The 18865-nt window shown below is 49.3% G+C and overlaps 1 protein-coding gene across 14 annotated transcripts in view; it reads right to left on the reverse strand.

Moving 5' to 3' along the window:
* Nucleotides 1-18865, reverse strand: part of Lar (tyrosine-protein phosphatase Lar) — a 376216-nt gene that overhangs the window by 98010 nt on the left and 259341 nt on the right. For all 14 annotated transcript variants that reach the window (XM_076373806.1, XM_076373803.1, XM_076373804.1 and 11 more), the window contains one exon: nucleotides 17536-17694. In XM_076373806.1, coding sequence (XP_076229921.1) covers nucleotides 17536-17694 — 159 coding nt within the window. The remainder of the gene's footprint in view (nucleotides 1-17535; nucleotides 17695-18865) is intronic.

An 18865-nucleotide genomic window follows, 5' to 3' on the forward strand; every position in this document is an offset into this window, starting at 1 on the left:
GGGATTAAATTACGACACTGCCAGGCGTTCCAGCAGAAATCGCTGGGTCTCGTCCTCCTCGAAATTTGATTCATTCGCGATTTCATCTATTCCCAACGGCGTTTCCGGCGAAGAGGCGCGCAAAGACTTCCGAGAGCCCCGGTTTTCCGCGTATTTTTTCGTCGCCTCTGGTGTCGCTCGAGCTCCAAGACTACGGCTTTTAAACGCGCGGAACGAGGAAAACCGCGAAATAAAAAACGACTAGGTTTCAGCTTCTCGAAAGTTTCTCTTTTTCTTCCTCGCCGCCCCCAAAGCTGCGCTTGTCGTCGTCGTCGTCGTTCTCGTTGTCGTCGTCGTCGTCGTCGTCGTCGTCGTCGCACGAAAAAGTCGGACGGACAATTCTATATTCTTCGACGAGTCCCACGGGAGGGAAAAGGTTTCTGTCTGGCTTCCTCCGCGTAAGAGAATAAGACCGCCGTCCCAGAAAGGGGACAACGGTTTCCATTTGTAGAAACTTTCCGTCTACTTAATGCAATATATCTCTTTGTCCGAGCGGATATTGGGCCAGGTCGACGACGAACAAACACAATTCCTAATTTATACGTACACAGAGAACAGGGGGAGCGGTCCGTGGCCGGCTCGATAAACGTCCAGATAAATTACGGAAGACGATCGCCGGGCGCAACCGGATCACCGAGGAACATTTACGGGCGCGCGCGCGTTCGTTCGCGCTCGTTCGTTCGTGCCCGTCGCTCGGCTCGGCGACTCGTAATAACAACGATAATAATAATTCAACCGACGTGTAATCCTTTGACGCAGACGACACGTACACGATCTAATTAAGGCACAATGGGCACGCATAAATTCGAGCAACGGAACGGAATACTAATTAAAACGAAAGACGGGTTAATGCAACGAAAGTTTGATACCAAAGCGAACGCGGGGGACACTTACCTCGAACAAAACTACCGTGCAAACGGTATTAATTTCGTGCCGCGCGATTTTCTTTGAGGCCACGCTTTTCGAATGTGTTTCCCCATTAGTAATCCACGAGAACGCGATCAGATTTCGCGAATTTCGCGTGTCGCGCCTGTTCCGAACGGGGAACGCGGACGATTACCGGCCGTCCGTTCCGCGCGACATCGATTTCTATCGAATCAACCGAGAAATCTCCGGTGTCCCGTTCGTCGTTATACGTCGAGGGATTAAAGCGGACTTTATTGGCGAAAGAAGCCGGGAAACGGAAAGAGGAAAGAAGAAAGGACAGTATCGTTCGAAAGTTTCGCGCATAATTCCCCGATTAAAATTCCTTCTTTACGCTCCGCTTTCGTTCCGCGAGCGAAATCTCGCTGGCCAGCGTGCTCGCCTGCATAGTTACCTGTCCGGAACACCTTCGCAAATCCCTTCCGATGAGAGAATCGCGACGCGGAGCCGGGTGCTCGCCAAAATCGGCGAACGACGCGTCGACGCGCTCGCGATTCATAAATTGCAATTGGTATGCGGGATCGTTATCTCCGCCGAGTATCTCGGGTTTATTTGCCCGGGGGAGAGGGAAAAGTTCTTTAACGAGTATCTACAAAGGCCGCCTCCTTGTAACTTCTTCTCCGCGTTCTCTCTCTCTTTTATTTTTTCTCCTTCCTGCCGAAGAAAGGGGAAAAACTCGAGTACCGTTGTTCGTAATTGTAGGAGAGAAAAAACAATTTCGACCCTTGCCCTTCCCCGGCCGGCTTAGATAGGGGATGGGTCTCGAAGAGAAAAAGAAATTGCTCAATAGGTACTTCCGTAGGGTCGTAGGGACGGATTCGAGAGGAGACGTCGCGAGGAGGGAGACGAACGGGGGGAGGGAGGAGCTGTGGAAGAGGAGAAACGGCGAACGGAAACGCGCTCGCCGCGCGGCGCGGCCGCCGGAGATGGCCGTCCGCGGGAAAGGAAACGGAGGGTCCTTTTCTTGACGAATCCCTCGGCCATCTAAAGAAATCAGTATTCGTTAACGAAAATAGTTGATTCGTTCCTTTCGTTCGGCGTGATTCAATCTACGAGATAAATCGAGTTGGCGGGCATGACGAAACACGCGCCCGGCGAATTAGTACCGCTCGAATTTCGCTCTCCTTTTTTCTGTCGTCTGCTGCAATCTCGCGGCCTTCCATTCCTGTCTCTCCCGCACGCCCGCCAGGCTACGCCGACCCGCCCCGTTTTTAATGGAATTGTCTCGACCCCGTTCGGCCGGGCTCGTTCGCCTCGATGTTTTTAAATCGCTCATTATCGCCCGAATGGATCGGCGATACTCCGCTCGGCGATGATCGCGGCGAGGATCTTTAAGGCTTTTTGATGTTTTAACTGAATTATCGACGTATTCACTGCTATTCGTTCGCTAAACGCGTTGACAACCGAATCATTGAGAGGATCTCGCTTTTCCCTTGGCAAAGCTATTGTTCTTTCGACTCCCTCACTTTCCTTTTTCTTCCGCTTCTGTTTCTTTTTACCGAGTAATCGACAGCGTAGAGTCAACATTCCCGAGTTACCGTTTAACCCTTCGCGGACGGAGGTTCTGTAAAGTATACGAAGCCTGCGGATTCTGGAAAATTACTGATGCTTAACTAACAGAGAACAAGGAAACTATTAACTTGGTACACTAAAGATGGAAGTTTGATCTCGAGAATGCCTCGACACTCGTCCGCAAAGAATTCTAACGCCCTGCACACCTTACCAGAGTTCCAAAAGGTTCAACGACCAACAACCTTTGTTCACCGCAAACCCGTCCCGGATACATCAGCGCGCACGCAGATTCTTTCGCGAGCAGCGAAACTCGTTATTGCCGCTGGGCAAACGTACCAACGCCAAAACGGTCCATCCGTGACGCGAACAACGGGATCCAATTTAATTAATTTCGGGATTACCGCGCGGCGCACGGGCGACACCGACTCGTCCTCCTACCCGATTCCCGAGATCCATTCGCGCCGCCGTACAAACCCGCGGAGCGGAAGCACACAGAGCCTGGAAATGAGAAAGCTCGCGCGCGGCGCGAGAAGCCCCGCGTCGTCGCCGGAATCGCCTCGATGGAATCGATGAACCGGCATCGCGCCGCGTTCCGCGTCGAACCGAAGCGAATTATGCTGGTGAACAGCGATTCCGCGACGAAGCTGAGCCAATCCGGGCGCCCGGAGACATCTGTCCCGAGGAAATCGCGTTCCCACTTAACCGCGAAACGAGCGTCGATCGCGATAATGCGGCTGCAACCGCGAAGACAATAATCCCCATTGTCTATCGTCCCGCTAACAACGTAACGACGCGGCGGGAACAGCGCGCGCGGTGAGTTAAACGACGCGCTCCATATAAAAATATCAGTTAACGATCGCATTCAACCGTGATATCCCAGTTTTTCGCGGCGGCCGGCGAATGCGCACTAAAATTTTCACGTGGCTTTTCATGCAATTGTGCCCGCGTCTCGTTTCGTAACAATGCATCTCGTTTCGTATGCGAACAAGCGAGCGAAAGAGCACGCCGGGAAAGAGAGTCGGCGGCCGGGCTCGGTGGTCTCGCGCCAGCCCGGCGATTAACGTTCGCGAAACATTTTCCAGCCCGGTCTCCCGGCCTTTCTGCGGCCGGGTCTCGACGTCGCCGGGAACCGCCTCTCGAGGAGCCTCGAACTGCAACCTTCCGTCGGTCCGTCATCCTTTCTTACCCGTTCTTCCGGGCTTAATTCCCGGGAAAACTGGATTTTCCGCTCGATTGGGATCGCTTTCCGCGTACGAGAATGCAGAGAGAGCCACCCTGTGCGGCGTGTCTCCGGTCTTCGCCTTTATCCGGGGCTCGACGTGCACCCTCCAGAACACCCCCCCCCCGCCTCCCCCTCGCCGCGCCCTCCGATTCCACGATCTTTTGTCGGGGGAATTTCATATTTATCTCGGCCTCTCGATGCTCCCCGACGTGTCCGGAACTCGAAGCAGAAACGGCAGCGGGAGGCGACGTCGGGAGAGGGTGAAGAGCGCGGAGCAGACGCCGCTTCCGTCTTTGTTCCGTGATTTCCTCGCGAGGGAAGAGGACGACGAGCCGTTCCTCGCCGCGAGATCCGAAACGGCAACAAACCGAGAGGCGGACGCGCCGCGCCCGTCTCTCGGGCGAACCGGAGCGAAGACGGATTGCCTCTTCCGGAAACAAAGTTTCTCCGCGCCGATTTCTCCCCGTCTTTCTACGGGCGCGCATCCACCCGCCCCATCCCTCCTCGCCGGCTGCGCGTCCGCCCGGTTGTACGCCTTTATCGCCCCAATTTCCGCAAACTTTCCGCGTGTTCCGATTCCTCGCCGTTCCCTCGTCCCACCTGCCGCGCGCTCGCGCCGATCGCCTTTTAAACGGCCAACAGAACCACCGGGAACGTGTCGCGGACAACGGGAAGCACGCGAAACGTTCCCGGGGATAAAAGTTTCGCGCCGAAGTTCGCGGCGAGGATTTAACGGCGACGAGGTCGCTAGGAACGATCGGTTCCAGGGAGGCGGACGGCGGCGCGGGGTGACGTTTTTACGTGCTTTTCGTATCGCGAAAATAAGGGTGGAAGGGCGCGGGAGGGGGTAGACGGTTACGCGAGAGCGAGAGGAGAAAAAGAAACCGGGAGGGCGAGGCGACGCGACGATCATTAGAATTCCCCCGGCGGAGGCTCTTAGCCGAGTCACGGTTCGGAGGCACTTTAATCTTCGACTCTCGACAACTTAACCTTGCGTTTAAGGACCCTTTTGGAATCGAAAGCGGCACGAAAAACCCGGGAAAAGACAGAAGGTGTCCATTTAATGCCCATTTAATATTCAAAGGGACGGGGCGCGGCCCCGCGCACACTCGCGGCCGGACGAATACAAATTTCGGAAATTACGTCTGGCCTGCGCATATTATCAACCCCTTTCCGAGCTGTTTAATTAAGTTGCGCCGGGATGTGGCTTGATACCGTGGCCGCTGGACGAGTAATAACGACGCGTTTTTAAATCTTTTGTTCCGCGATTATTCCGCTTGGAAAGAGACGTTTCTGAAACATTGCGGAACGATGTGGCCACAATAAGAATCGCTTCGAACGTAATACTGTTTTAATTGTTATGAGCAGTCGGAGTCGAAGTGGACTTGTATAACTCGAATTGAATCGTTGGACGAGAATTATTTTATTCTATTCGATGTGAAGTTTCATTGAAAAATTGCTTATCTCTCGGTTTGTCAAGCTTCTCGAGTGTCGCGTATTAGCTGTCGTTGCTCTGCAACCGACAAAACGCAAGAAGACTTTGTCCAATTGTAAGATAGGATTATATAGGCGTAGAATAAAGTAGTAAAAACTTGGACTACTCTTTTTAACACGGTGTTCCTTGGAAGCTACGGAAAGACTGTCCAAAGAAAAACACTCGGCTTATCACTCCCCAAGACTTAAAGATGCTTTCCTTTAATCCTTTACGATTTAATTTCGTAGGTGCATTTGTTAGAACTATCTGTCGTTAACACGTTCCGTGCAACGGAAATTTCGGTCATATTTCGCTTATGAACTGTATTGATTTTCTAAATAAAATATTAAGTTATATTCAAGTTTTTTAATTTTATATATTTTGATATCGTTTCTTAATGTTGTCGGTGCTTTGTAACGTATACGGCTATTCTCGACTATGTGTCCCTTAAAAATATTTTGTTACAAAAATTAACGTGTACCACATGTGGTACACGTGGCACTGAAGTGTTGACAATGCAGTAGTAAAAGAAAACATTCCATGCCCCTACATCTAGATTTAGTACAAACCATACAAACTGCCAACAAGAACAATAAAGTTTCATTCGAACTTAATACAATCAATGACATTTGTTACTTAAACCATATTAGAATCTTCGCTTTAACCCTTTGCGGAATGTCGGCATTTTGCTGAGATCAAACTTCCACATTTGGAATACCAAGTTGCAAACAAATGATTCAACTATTCAAACAGCAAGAAATCAGTACACAGTCTCCTTATTCTCTATGATTCAAGTATTCAGCGTTTAATTTAGCAGAATCTGAGGTTTTCTGTACTAAAAACAATCTTCGTCAAGAAAGGGTTAAAGCGAAGATTCTAATATGGTTTAACAAACAAATGTCATTGAGTTGTGTTAAGTTCAAATGAAACTAGATTGTTCTTGTTAGCAGTTTATATGGTTTGTACTAAATCTTAAGTCTGACACGATAAGGGATCAAGATCTGACAAAACGCAGACAGTATTCGACTTTCCTCGCTAACATTATCTCCCACAACACACGCTACCTCAAGAAACCATCGCAGAATCTCTCCGCACTGAATTCTTCAAATCCCTCGTTCCCCGCGATCGCGAGGAGCCTCCGATAAGAGGCGCAAATTATTCACCGGGATCTGAGTTAAAGATGACCGTAGCGAGTATTAGCGGCAGAACGTTTAGCCGGGCGACGAGTCGACGTCGGTTGTTGATCCGGACGATAAATAAGCGAGTCCGCCGCGGTAATCCCGGTTCCCGATCGTCACGCGCGCAGGAGATTTCCGCGTGTATCCGATTAAGTTTCTCCCGAGGGTAGCGCGCGGTTCGCCGGTGAATCGTAGAATATTCGAGCGTATCCGGATCGACGACACGCGCGGCACGTCGGCACGGTGCTCGTTCCGCTCGTGAAACTGGTTATGGTCGGCCGGAAGCCGCGGCGCGTAGAAATTCAAGGACCTCGCATACGACCGTTCGCGCGTCTCCGATTTCGAGAAGAATCGAGGGGACCGGAGCGAATCGACCGAAATGGAGCATGCGATCGTAAAACCGGTCCGCGGTGGTTGCGGAAAATGGTCGGTCCGTCGCGGGAGGCGGGCGTTTAGTGGCTTGAATAGAGAGAATCGGGCGCGCGCGGCGAATATCGTCGATTCCGACGTGGGACGCGCGCGTGCTGCGAGCTTTCCGATGAAAAGAGCTCGGGGATCGCGAGACGGTCGACTCTTGCCGTTCTCTTCGCGTCCAGGCGAACGGTTCAGCACGGGCATTGTCGGGCGCCGCATTATTCCGCGATAACCCTGAAAAGGATCGATTTGTCCGGCCCGTGACGGTCTCTCGCTCGTCCAGGCGTTTTTCTTTTTTTTTTTTCTCTCTCTATCATCGGATCCCTGGTGTCGCCTGCGCATCGACGCGGTGCCTTTGTATCGCTGTACAAAAGCCGACGGAAATGTTGCTCTAAAAACCTCGGGCTTTGTAGCCGCCGACACTTCTGGCATTTGTCTGATCAGCGCGCGGCGTTTCTACTTGCTGGACGCGTGGGGACCGGCGGGCAGCCTTTATGCGGGAGAAACTTACTTTTCTCTTGATAGAGGGATTTACCCTTTTCCCAGCGATTGTCGAGCCAATGCTTGACCGACTGTTGGAACAGTATGAGCTGCGTGTGTTCACGCGTCGTTAGTTTAACGGAAGCTGTTTATCTCTTGTTTTGTGTCTTTCTGTACGTATCGAGCTGTTTGATGGTTTTTAGCTGTTCAGGGTGGATCTTTGTACTATGTACTGTATCACAGTTCAAGATTTCTTTCGTATATAATATATTCGTTATCAGTTATTAAATTGATACCTAACGAGTTCGTGATCATTCCAAAAATCGAACATACATTAACCCTTAGCAGTCCTATGCCGAGTCAGACTCGACACTCTATTTTATTGCAACCTCTACCTTTAACAACTTTTTTTATATTTATTTGTAGTATCACAATTGTACGATTTGAAGGTAATATTTCCCAAACAGACTCCCAAATATTCTTGAATAAATAAATAGAGCGTCATATTAAGCTGTAATTGAACTAATGTCGGCGTGAACCTCAAAGTCAGAAATCAAGAGCAATTCGGACCGTAAAGGGTTAACACTAGAACTACCGAGTAATTCAATAACATTTTCTAATTTTCCTATAGAAACTCCAATATTCTATTGAGATTTCAATGGATTTATAATTTAGTTTGCATATTCTTAAATCAATTTCATTCCTCATTTCCCTAAGAAGCATCTGTTTTTTGACAATTGCTGCAGAAGAATCTAGGAATGTGTTAAACTCTACTTCTATTAATCTCTCCCTTTGCGATCTAAACGCACTAATCCACAATACTTCTACCCAAAACTCTGCGGTGAACGTCCGACAGGTCGTCTGAACGTTACAGTTTTGGGTAGAAGTATTGTGGATTAGTGCGTTTAGATCGCAAAAGGAGAGATGAATAGAAGTACAGTTTAACACATTCCTAGATTCTTCTGCAGTTATTGAAAAGAAACAGACGCTTCTTAGGGAAATGAGGAATGAAATTGATTTAAGAATATGCAAACTAAATACCGCAAACTCCCACAGCCTCCATCCGCCGGAGCACAGCGACGATCAGAATCCGTCACGGTTACAAGACGAAACGACCAAGGAACGCAGCCCCGTTCCATCGCTCGTGGAACGGCGTTTGCTGAGGTTTCCTCGCGGTCGCGTTGCGGAGCGATCGGAGCGTCGCCGGAGATTCGAGGAATTCTTTCGTGAAGCTACAGGTTGCCCAGGCTCGAGCGACGAGGCGACACGACGCGATGCCGCGGCGAGGACGTACCCCGGTCGTCGTGCCGCGACGACGTTGCCCGCTTTATCATCGGCCTCCTCTGGCTCCGTGCGACAGGGGTGGTGTCAACGTCGGCTTTCGCCGGGTAATCGTCGCGGGAAGACAGAGAGGAGGCCGGGGAGGAGAGCGCAGGCTTCCCAGGCCCGAGAAACGTGTAACGGCAGCGGGAAAGTTAGATTACTGAAATAGTTGGCGGCGTTCTTATCTTTGTGTCGCGGCGAAAAGAACGCGGGCGGGGGGCGGGTCGTCGGGAACTCTGGGAAAATTCGCGGCTAATTTACGTGCCAATTAATCGGTAATTAAGGGAGCCGTTTTTCGGCCGAAAACTCTCCGTCCCGGACGCCAGAGCATCGACCGCCGCGATACAGACTTAGGCGCGCGGCTCTAACGAAGACGAAGAGCCGGCCGTCCCAGCGAAAAGTTGACTCTCCCCGACTTAAACTCTCACCCCCTCCCTCCCCCGTCGCACCGTGGAACTTTCAGCCCCGCTTTTTCATCCGGGATCAGCTTTTAATCGCGGGTTTCCGCTTGCCAGGATATATAGACCGCGAAGGTCTTCGCGGTCCGTCGATGCTTCTTCCTCCGGCGTCTCCGTTAATCCCCGCCCCGTCTTTTCTTTTTCGTCCATTCTTCATCTTTCCCTTCCGCGCGGGATTTCGGAGCAACCTCGGCCCCGCCCGTTCGCCGGGATCGTTACCGTTCCCGGCCGTCCGAGGGAATGAACGCCCGATCCCGTTCCATGACGAAATTCCTTTCGCGGGAAGCGAGGAGCTCGGCGAGAGTCGGATTCCTCGTTTCGTCCGTGGGACGAGGGCCCCTTCGAGACTTTCCGCTTCTTCCCGAGCGAGACGAGCCGCCGCTCTCCAACTGGGAATCGTTCCTCGGCCGCGCCGCTTAAGAACGAGGAGAACAATGTCGGTGAAGCAACCAGTGGACGCGTCGTCGCCAAGGGAAAACGCCCTCCGGACGAAAAAGAGTCTCTCTCGCTCGGAGCGGAAACGCTGTTGATTCTTTCCATCGAAAGGAGCAAATATTGACCGTTGCGCGCCTCCGGGTTGCTTCGTCGACGGCTCCCGTCGCCACTATTCAAACGATTTCTTTCTCTCCGCGAGGACTCGCCCGCGCCGCTCGGAAGCACCGTCGTTCATTAGCGGGCAAATTGTTTCTCGATTATCGAGTCACATCGATTCCCGGTTGTTCCTCCTTTTTCTCTTATCTGCGTGAATATTTCATCGCGATGGTGGGAATGTATAGTCGATCGCGACGATACGTTGCTCGTCGATAATCGTGTGAAACGTATCCTAGAATAGCCGCAATTCCATTACGAATCGTATAAAGATCGTACGGCGGCGATCAATAGTCACTAGTCTCCGTTACAGCGTCGATTAAAACGTTTTCATACGTTTCAGCTGACGCTGTTGGTCACGTCGGTCGACTGGTTTTTTATTTGATATTCCTGCCGCGCCGGTTTTTCCGGCAACAATTTTATTCTCGTATTATTCCCGCGTTTACTTGCCCGCTCGATTCCTCTGATTCCGCGGCACGCGATAATACCGAAATTGTATCAAAGGGTTCTTAAGCCCGTGATCAATAATGATAACGGCGGTAAATAATTTACCGGCGCGACAAAGCGTACCGGTCAATGCACAACGGCGTGCGGCCTCCGAGCGCGCGAGCCGGAGATTATTCGGCGAGCACGGCCCGACGATTTCATTACAGGATTTTTCCACGGGGAACAGATTTTTTTTTAACTACACGCGCGGAACGCTGGAAAAACCGAACACGGTCGTTCGCGTACGGTGTCAACAGACACGCGCGTTTGTTCGTTACAATTATTATGTGCCCCGGAACGCCGCGGCGGCGGCGACGGACACGCAGGAACGGGCTCGCCGCTGTTTCCGCGATGGAACGTTCAATTTAAGCGGTTCTCGACAAGAGACGCGCACACGATAAATCCATTTACCGGGTCGTATATAAATTCGATGTCCGGCGTGACGGTGTTTGCTAAGGGTTGCTTTATTCGATGTGTACACCGATAGTACTGCAAACAAATTTTTACGAATATCGCGGAAGCTGGGCTTGAGCGGCACGCAACGCGTGTAGGGGAGGATTGTTCAACAGCGATGTTGTGTTTCTAAACACGTTCGGGGTTCGATGTTAACACTGAAATTACCGATCAGTTAAACTTTTACCAATTTCTGTATGAAAACCATGAGCGTGCGTTTATTGAGAGTTCAATTGAGTTGTATTTCAGTTTTGCTATTATTGAATTGGTTTCGTTAATAATTTTTCATAGAAGTATCTTCTCAAAATTGTAAAAGAAATCAGAAATTCAGTTTGACTCGTCTGGTAGTTCTAGTGTTAAGATAAAGTGGCGATGACAGTCATCTGGAGACTTGATTGGATAAAACTATAAGCCACTGAAAGTGGATGTTGATCAGGGTAATTTTTACAAGAGAAGTTAATGTAACTTCTTATTACCGAAAGTTGCGCATGTTTATTGCCTTGGTTAAATATAAGAACCGATTGATTATTTCATTATAAAACCAATATTCCATACAGATTTCAAACAACCAAAAGCTTCTACGTTCTATCTACTCTTTATTAATGAAACTCAAACGCGTTTTCGTGATTCCCGGTCACTATCTTTAGATCGCATCGTTCCGTCAATCGACCAGCGGCTTAGGTCAACAGCCTACAATCAAGTTAGCTTGAAACCAATGAATCTTCGCACACCTTCAACCCACACTAACCAGTAAATCAAAACAGTTCCTCAATATTAACTAATAATCATTCACAACGATCACACGCAGAACGTACGATCTCGTCTACCCCGTTACTCGGAAACCCCGTTACCCGAAACGAGTGAAATCGAGTGGCATAATCGCATAATCACCGGTGTTCGCAGCGATATTTACTCCAGCCGTCGTGCAAAAGAATCGAGGAAGGATGGCCATCGTCGGATAAAACAAAGCCACGGGAGGGAACTGGTCCCGGGCGTCCGTCCCGGCGGCGGATCGTTAATTAAGCATTCGGCGGGAGGCTGAAGTATCGGCGAGCAACCGGGGAATCCCCAGTTTCGCGTCTTGTTCTCTTAACGAGTCGAGTTTTAGTCGAGTTTAAGGAGCCGAAATAAAGACAGGATTTGAGAAACGCTCCCTTTCCCCCGGATCCTCGAGAGTTCACCACCTAACCACCTCCCCCCCCCCCCCCAAGCTGTTCGTCCCCCTTCCACTCCGGTCGCCGGAACGCGGACGAGCATCGAGCAGTCTCGAGAGCGGCTAGCAAGTTTTTCAATAATGAACGATACGAAACGCTCCGTTCCGGCCGGTTTTTTGTCGTTCGTTTCGCTCATTTGCGCGGAACGGGCACTCTCTCCCCTTTCCGATCCACGAGACCCAAGCCAGCCAACCAGCCAGCCGGCATCCGCTTGAAAGAATTATTTCGTGGGAATTCCAGGGACGGGACCCAACACAGGGACAAAGTTTTCGCCGTCCCCGGTAACTCGGGGTGGATGCTCGCCCACCTCGCACGCCGCCACGACTACGATGGAACCGAAGATGCCACTTAGCTCTCGTGCAAATTTAATTTCCGGCTGCCGCGGGACTCGAAATTAGGCTAATGCTCGGAGGACGGGAGGGACGACTGTATATGCCCTTTATGGAGACCGCTATCGCGCGGTGCTCCGGCATCCGACAAAACGATACACTCCACTCCCGCATTTCCAAACGCGAAATATTCAATGGAAAATTCATCCGGGACGATCAGCCGTCGCGCTTTACGACGCCAGCGCGTCAAAGGCGCGCTCTCTCGAGTTTAAGGAGCAACGGATAAATAAGATTTCCGCGAAAACGTTTTCTTTCGGCCGTATCGTTTCTGCGCCGGCCGGGTCTTCGATCTTCGTTAACGCTTTGCAGTGACAGTAGATTTATATGAACTTTAGTCTTTATGCGCACTCTTCGATGCTCTAACCATCTACGTTTTCTAGTCTTGGTTCCTCTCCAAAGAGCGTCATAGACCATCTCCCGTGTGCATCGACGTATTCCATCAGTAATCAAATGGAATAATTAAAAATTCATCTTAATCCACGCGATGCCGAGTTTCTGGCGACGGGTCGAAGGGTTAGAGTCCGGTCAATGACTCGGCGGATTCGGATCTAACAAGACGCGCTCTCGTTTAAGGAGCAACGAATAAACGAGATTTCCGCGGCGGAAACGTTTTCTTTCGGCTGTATCGTTTTTGCGCCGGCCAGGTCTTCGAGCTTGATTAAAACTTTGAAGTGACACTAGATTTAGGGAATCCTTCAATTTAACGGTACTGAGATTTTGAAACGTTTGTTAATAGTTCGGCTCGAATTGATGTAGTTATGTTTAACCCTTTGCGGACGAACATGCTTTGAAATATACAAAACCTTCAGTAGATGAAGCTAAATTACACATAAATTCCTTAATTAATATAAAAAGAAGGAAACTACGTGCTGATCTCTTGCTGTTAATAATTACATCATTTGTCTGCGACTTAGTCTTCCAAACACGAAAATTTCACCTCGCAGAAATGTCGACATTCGTCCGCAAAGGGTTAACCGTTATAGTTCTCTGGAAACTGATTTATGTGAACTAAAGTCAATTGAAGTGCTCGGTAGTTTTAGCGTGAATATTTTGCAAATTAAATCAAGCTGTGACCGAGAGTCACCTCTCGAGTGCAAAGGGTTAACTGGTTACGAAGCTCCTTCGTGACGTTCGTGTTTTCTCCAAAATAACGATCGCGAGTCAGACTCGTCAAAATACGACGAAGAGTTATCCATCGCGAGGAAATACTGTCTTCGGATCCAAAGAAACGCGAGCGCAGCGAGAGAAGCTAAGCAGGCTCGCGTGCTACGTCTGCGAGCGGTCTGCCAGCCGATTTTTCTTCCTATTAGCGAGTGTCCCCCGCGAAACAGGGGAATTAGTATTCCAACGGGCCACCGGTATCGTTATCTGATCTCGTCGGCGCTCGCTGCGGCGGGCCGACCGACCATTCGATGCTATCTCGGCTCGTTCGAGGAAATCTTTAGCGTCCACGGTGTAGCTTGTTTTCTGGCGAACAGTTTTACGATACGACGCGCGAAAATAGAACCGGCGCTCGTGCACGGCCGCATGGGACTAGGAACTCGCTCGAGTTTAGAGAACTAACGAATTCCTGGAGCCTTTTCACTACCGATCCGAAGCTGATCCCCGAAGTGCGGTTCACGTAGCGATCGTTACGCGTTAACCGGAATTTCGAGTATTTCATGCGTTACTTATTCTTCGATAGGAATGGCCGTCGACTGCTGTCACGACCTTGGCGTCTTTAGTCTGGACGAGTTTCGAGTCGAGACTAATTAGCGACTTGGCGTATTAGTAGCGGTACAGTCCTAGTTATCGTTATTAATAGACTGCTCTGTTGATTGAATTACTCGTTCAGGGCTTTATTTCTACAAGTCTAATTGTTGATTAATTTTGACAAGTTTATCAATATACTGACTGCATTTACAAGTGCTTTGAGATAACGAGATATAAAAGGTAAATATTAGCGGTTTAGCGTAACAATGTAATCCTAGTTATCGGTATTAGTAAACTCTTATATTAACACTAGGACTACCGAGCATTTAATACGATTAATATGCAATTCCTATAAAAATTGTAACAATAGATTATTTTCGATAGAAAAAAGAAAAAAAGTTTCAATAGAAAAAAAGTCAAGGCATATTTATGGGAAAAAGGAGGATGTACCGAGCGGCCAATCAGTGCGTCTTGCCGGACATGCATACCGATTGGCCGCCCGGGGTAGAGGCTCCCTTTGTTTCTCACGCGACAGTGACGGTGAGTGTCCTACTGTCATTTTTAATTAAATGAAATAATTAAAAATTCATCTTAAGCCACGAGATGTCGAGTTTCTCGCGGCGAGGGGAAATCAGCGCGCGACGGGTCGAAGGGTTAGAGTGCGGTCAATGACTCGGCGGATTCGGACAGCCGCCGCGAACCGGTGAATTTTTAACAAAATCGAAACGCGCGAGACGATCGGAAACGGCCCGTGCAGGAGGGGCAGCGGAACACGCTGACGAGGGTCCGACGTAAGCGCGACGACTCGACGGAACTCGACTCCGGAGGAGGCTGCCAGGTGGACCGGCAACGATTATCGATCCGGTCTTTCCCATCTCTCCCTCTCCCTCTCATCCGGCCACGGCCGTGTAATTTTAACCGCGTTCAACGATGTTACGTTGTTTCATCATTGCATCATTACATGCTTCGATTAATCGTATTAGCCGAATGCGGCTTTAATACCGGCTCCCAGGCATTTATCGTGCCGATGCGTTCGATAGCGAAGCGCACCGCGCGTACGGTCAATGTTCGAGTGGATGCCGAAATGCTCAGGGCTCGCTCCATTACGCGACCGGCTCCATTTGCCAGCTAGCCACCGGCGAGCCCCATCCTTTAAGGTCTCCTCGCCCTTTTCGAACGCCCGAGGAACCTCGATTTTTCAAACGCCCCACCGCTCGGACGAACCGCTGGGTACCGACGATCGAGAGAAATTCGATCGACTTCCGAGCGTTCCGGCCGCTCCGTTTCGAATTAAACGATCCACGATTTCCTTCGGCGCTGCGAAAATTCAGTGGATCCGATTCGTCACGTTTATCGAGTCGTCAAATTTATTTGTAGTTTACATAAGGTTTACCGGTATTTTTGTATTCTCTATTGACCGTCGATTTAAGCTATGAGGAATCGCACGTTTCCTTTAACCCTTTGCGGACGAAGATTCTCTACAGCATACAAAACCTTTTGTAGATTCTGCGAAATCACACATCGAATGCCTAAGTAATATAGAATAAGGAAATCATGTACTGGTTTCTTACTGTTTTAGCAGTTGAATCATTTGTTTGCAACTTAATATCACAAACATGAACGTTAGACCCCGGCAAAGTGTAGACAATCGTCCGTAAAGGGTCAATCCTTTTGGTCACGAATTATTTTCTCCTGAGTTCACTTGACCGCACTCCACATTCGTGTGTCGTTAGTTTTATTCTGTGATAACACAATTTTATGAGTCGATACCATTGTCAGATTCTATGGTTGTGATAATACAATCAAATTTACCGAATTCAGACACATCATTGATTTAGTGTGACCTTATATGAGGACACTATGATCGAAAGGGTTAACCCTTTGAACTCGGATGTTTTTCACTAGAAGTATTTGAACATTTTCTAATGTTTTTCGAAGAGAAGTCACCCGTCTATGGAAGAACAATACTGTTTTATATCAATATTTCTCAAATTGATGCATTATACGTGGTATAATATTAAGTATCAAATTTTATAGTTTTACTGTATGAAATCGAGTGGTGAGAGTCACCTCTGTGAAAAGGGTTAAAATACAATTTAAAACGGCAGAATCATATACAATGATCTTACGAATGAAAATATGAGATGTACAGGTGACAGTACAAGTAGCAGAAAAATATGGCTTTTGTAATTTCCCCGAGGAAGTTCGACACAGACTAAAATGACCCGGCGAACCTAGCGTGAACCTACGAGACCTTCGCCCGAAGCGCAGCGCAGCGAAGGATATTCATTCCCACGGAATTAAGCTAGAATTTATTAAGGGGTTAACACGCAGCGCCAACTATTTATCGACGAGCAGGTTTGATCGCGCAAACACAGGCGCCCGCATACCAATGAATTTTTCTAAATACACTTTATGAAGTCCCCGCTGCTAGAGACTGCCGTATCGCTGGATAGAACAGCGCGCGGCCGCGAGGGAGGACGGCCGGGGGAGGGGAATATTTGGCCGGCGGCTCAGCGAACACCTATCATTCCACCTGTGGGAAAGCGCTCACCTGGCAGAATCAACTTTATAACAAATAAATCGAAATCACCAGCGAATTTGAGAGAGTCGCGCGAATATCCGTGATTTACGAGAAGCAGAGCGGCGCCGGATGGCGGGCCGGCATTGACGCAAAATAGCCGGCAGCTGGGGAAAAAAATGGCGCGGGGGCTAGGCGGTAAATTTCGGTGGATTTCGGAACGGCGAAGCGTCGCGTGTCGTTACGGGGGGGGGGGGGGGGGGGGTAAAATGAGAACGAACTGCGGCGAAACGCGGCCGCCGCGGATAGAGCGCGGAGGGGAAGAAGGTAAAAGGGGAGGAGGGAACGAAGCGCGAAAACGAGAAGCTCATCGGAACGACTCCTCCGCCGTGGAGCGAGTTCCTTCCTCTTTTTTCTCCGCCGCCGGAGGAAGAATACGAGAAATTGCGAGCAAAAATATCCGGCAAGCAGAGTTGGAATCGAATTAAAAAGCTGGCTGAGCCAATTAAGGCGTTTCGCGAAAGTTTAAGAGATTCTTCCCGGAAAAGGGTAAGCTCTCTCTCCCGGCGCACGGCGGCCGCGTTCTCTTTTTTTCTATTACGTCGCCTTCCGCCTGGTCGCCGAACTGGGCGCCATTAAGCTGTTCGCTCTTCCGTATAAATAGAAAGAGAGAAAGAGAGGTCCCCTCCCCTCCCTCCTGCTAGCCCGGAATACAGGAAGAAGAAAGACTTCGTTTAATTTCAACGAAATTTAGCTCGTTATCTTGCCGCGTCGTTCGCGGGTCGCCGGGAACTTCGATCGTTCTTGCGTTTTTCCGGAATCCCGCGGCGACCTGTCCCCCGTTTTTCCCGTTTCCCGGTGTCCGCGTCGCGAACACTTCATCGGGGACCGGTCGGCGATGATCGGGATGATCGTGGAAGCTTAATTTAGCCGGGGGAACGAGCTAGAAGTCGGCCACAGCGTGCTGAAAATTCTGATCGTGCCAAGCGCGCGCGCGGCAGCTGTTGCCCGGCGAGCGTTCGTTAAATATTAAGCCGCCGCTGCGGCGTCGCCTGTGTCGCGTTAATAACCATCCCGGAGCTTAGCGTTCACGGTGGTGGCCCGGATCGAACGGAATATCGCGTGGCAGACATCAAAAGACCGTGGAAAAGACAGTGGGAGTACGTACCTTCGTAGACTTTGAGCTGCGCCTCGGCTGACACCGCGTCCCCGACTCCATTCTCGGCTAGACACTCGAACTGGGTGCTGTCGCGGATCGCTTTGACAGGTTCGATCCGCAATAAAGCTCCGTTTTCATAGTTCTGCACCAGGTAGCGTGCCTGAGCCTCTGCGGAGTAAACATAGAGAACTTAGGCGACCCGGATGGAATAAAAAGGACGGACGGACGTCGCCAGGGGAAGCTAGGCGCAAATTGCGCCATACGAATCGGATCATCTCTCCTTTCTAACACCGGTGATTTTTGCTTTTCAATTGATTAACACGTTCCGTGCCACGGAAACTTCGGTTATATTTTGCTTATGAACTGTATTGAGTTTTTCAATCAAATAATGAGTTATATTCAAGTTCCTAGTCATTTTTATATATTTTAATATTGTTTCTTTATGTTTTCACTGCTTTGTAACGTATACCGCGGACCATATACCCATTAAAAATATTTTCTTACAAACATTGGCGTGTACCACATGTGGTACACGTGGCACGGAACGTGTTAACCGTTTTAGAGGTCTTTGCAATCACGTCAATAACATCAACTACTCTCGTTTCAGTTCAGAAACTGGATCACGCTTTTCTATTCTCATAATAAAAGATTTTCAATACTGCGATCCCTCTGCTCCTCCATACTTAACCCTTTGCACTCGGAAGGTGACTCTCAGTCACCATTTGATTTCCTACAATGAAGCTATAAAGTTTGATATTTAATATTATACTTCATATAATGCATCAATCTGAGAAATATTGACTTAAAATTGCTTTGTCCGTCAATTTACGTGAATTTCTCGTCGAGTTGGTTTTACAAAATATCGTCTTCATCTCATCAGAAAATGTTGAAATATTTCTAGTGAAAAACTTCGGAGTGCAAAAGGTTAAATACACGATAAGAAAAATGAACCAGAAGGAAGACGAATTAACTCCATTCGATGCTAAAAAGGTCAACACTCACAGACACATTCTCTCAACCAAATCACTACACACCGTTCCTAGAATAATCATACAAAAAACAACGGTACTGTAGCAAAGATTATTTTTCCAGGCGGAAAAGCCGAAATCTGATTTCCAGCATTCGCCTATTAAGAGGCGCGAACGAATTCGATTCGAGCGGATTCACGGGCAGACCACGCTCCATCGGCTCCGCCACGCGTCGTTGTTTCACTCATGGTGGATTAGCAATCGCGAAACAACGGCGTTTGCCGCGACCGGTGACGATCGCCCGGACAAAAGCGCGAGGCCGGCGTTAACCGCGATTTTTCGCGGCCACGGCCGATTCTCGACGGTTAATC

The sequence above is a fragment of the Nomia melanderi genome, chromosome 14 (genome assembly GCF_051020985.1).
Source record: "Nomia melanderi isolate GNS246 chromosome 14, iyNomMela1, whole genome shotgun sequence".
Lineage (NCBI taxonomy): Eukaryota > Metazoa > Arthropoda > Insecta > Hymenoptera > Halictidae > Nomia > Nomia melanderi.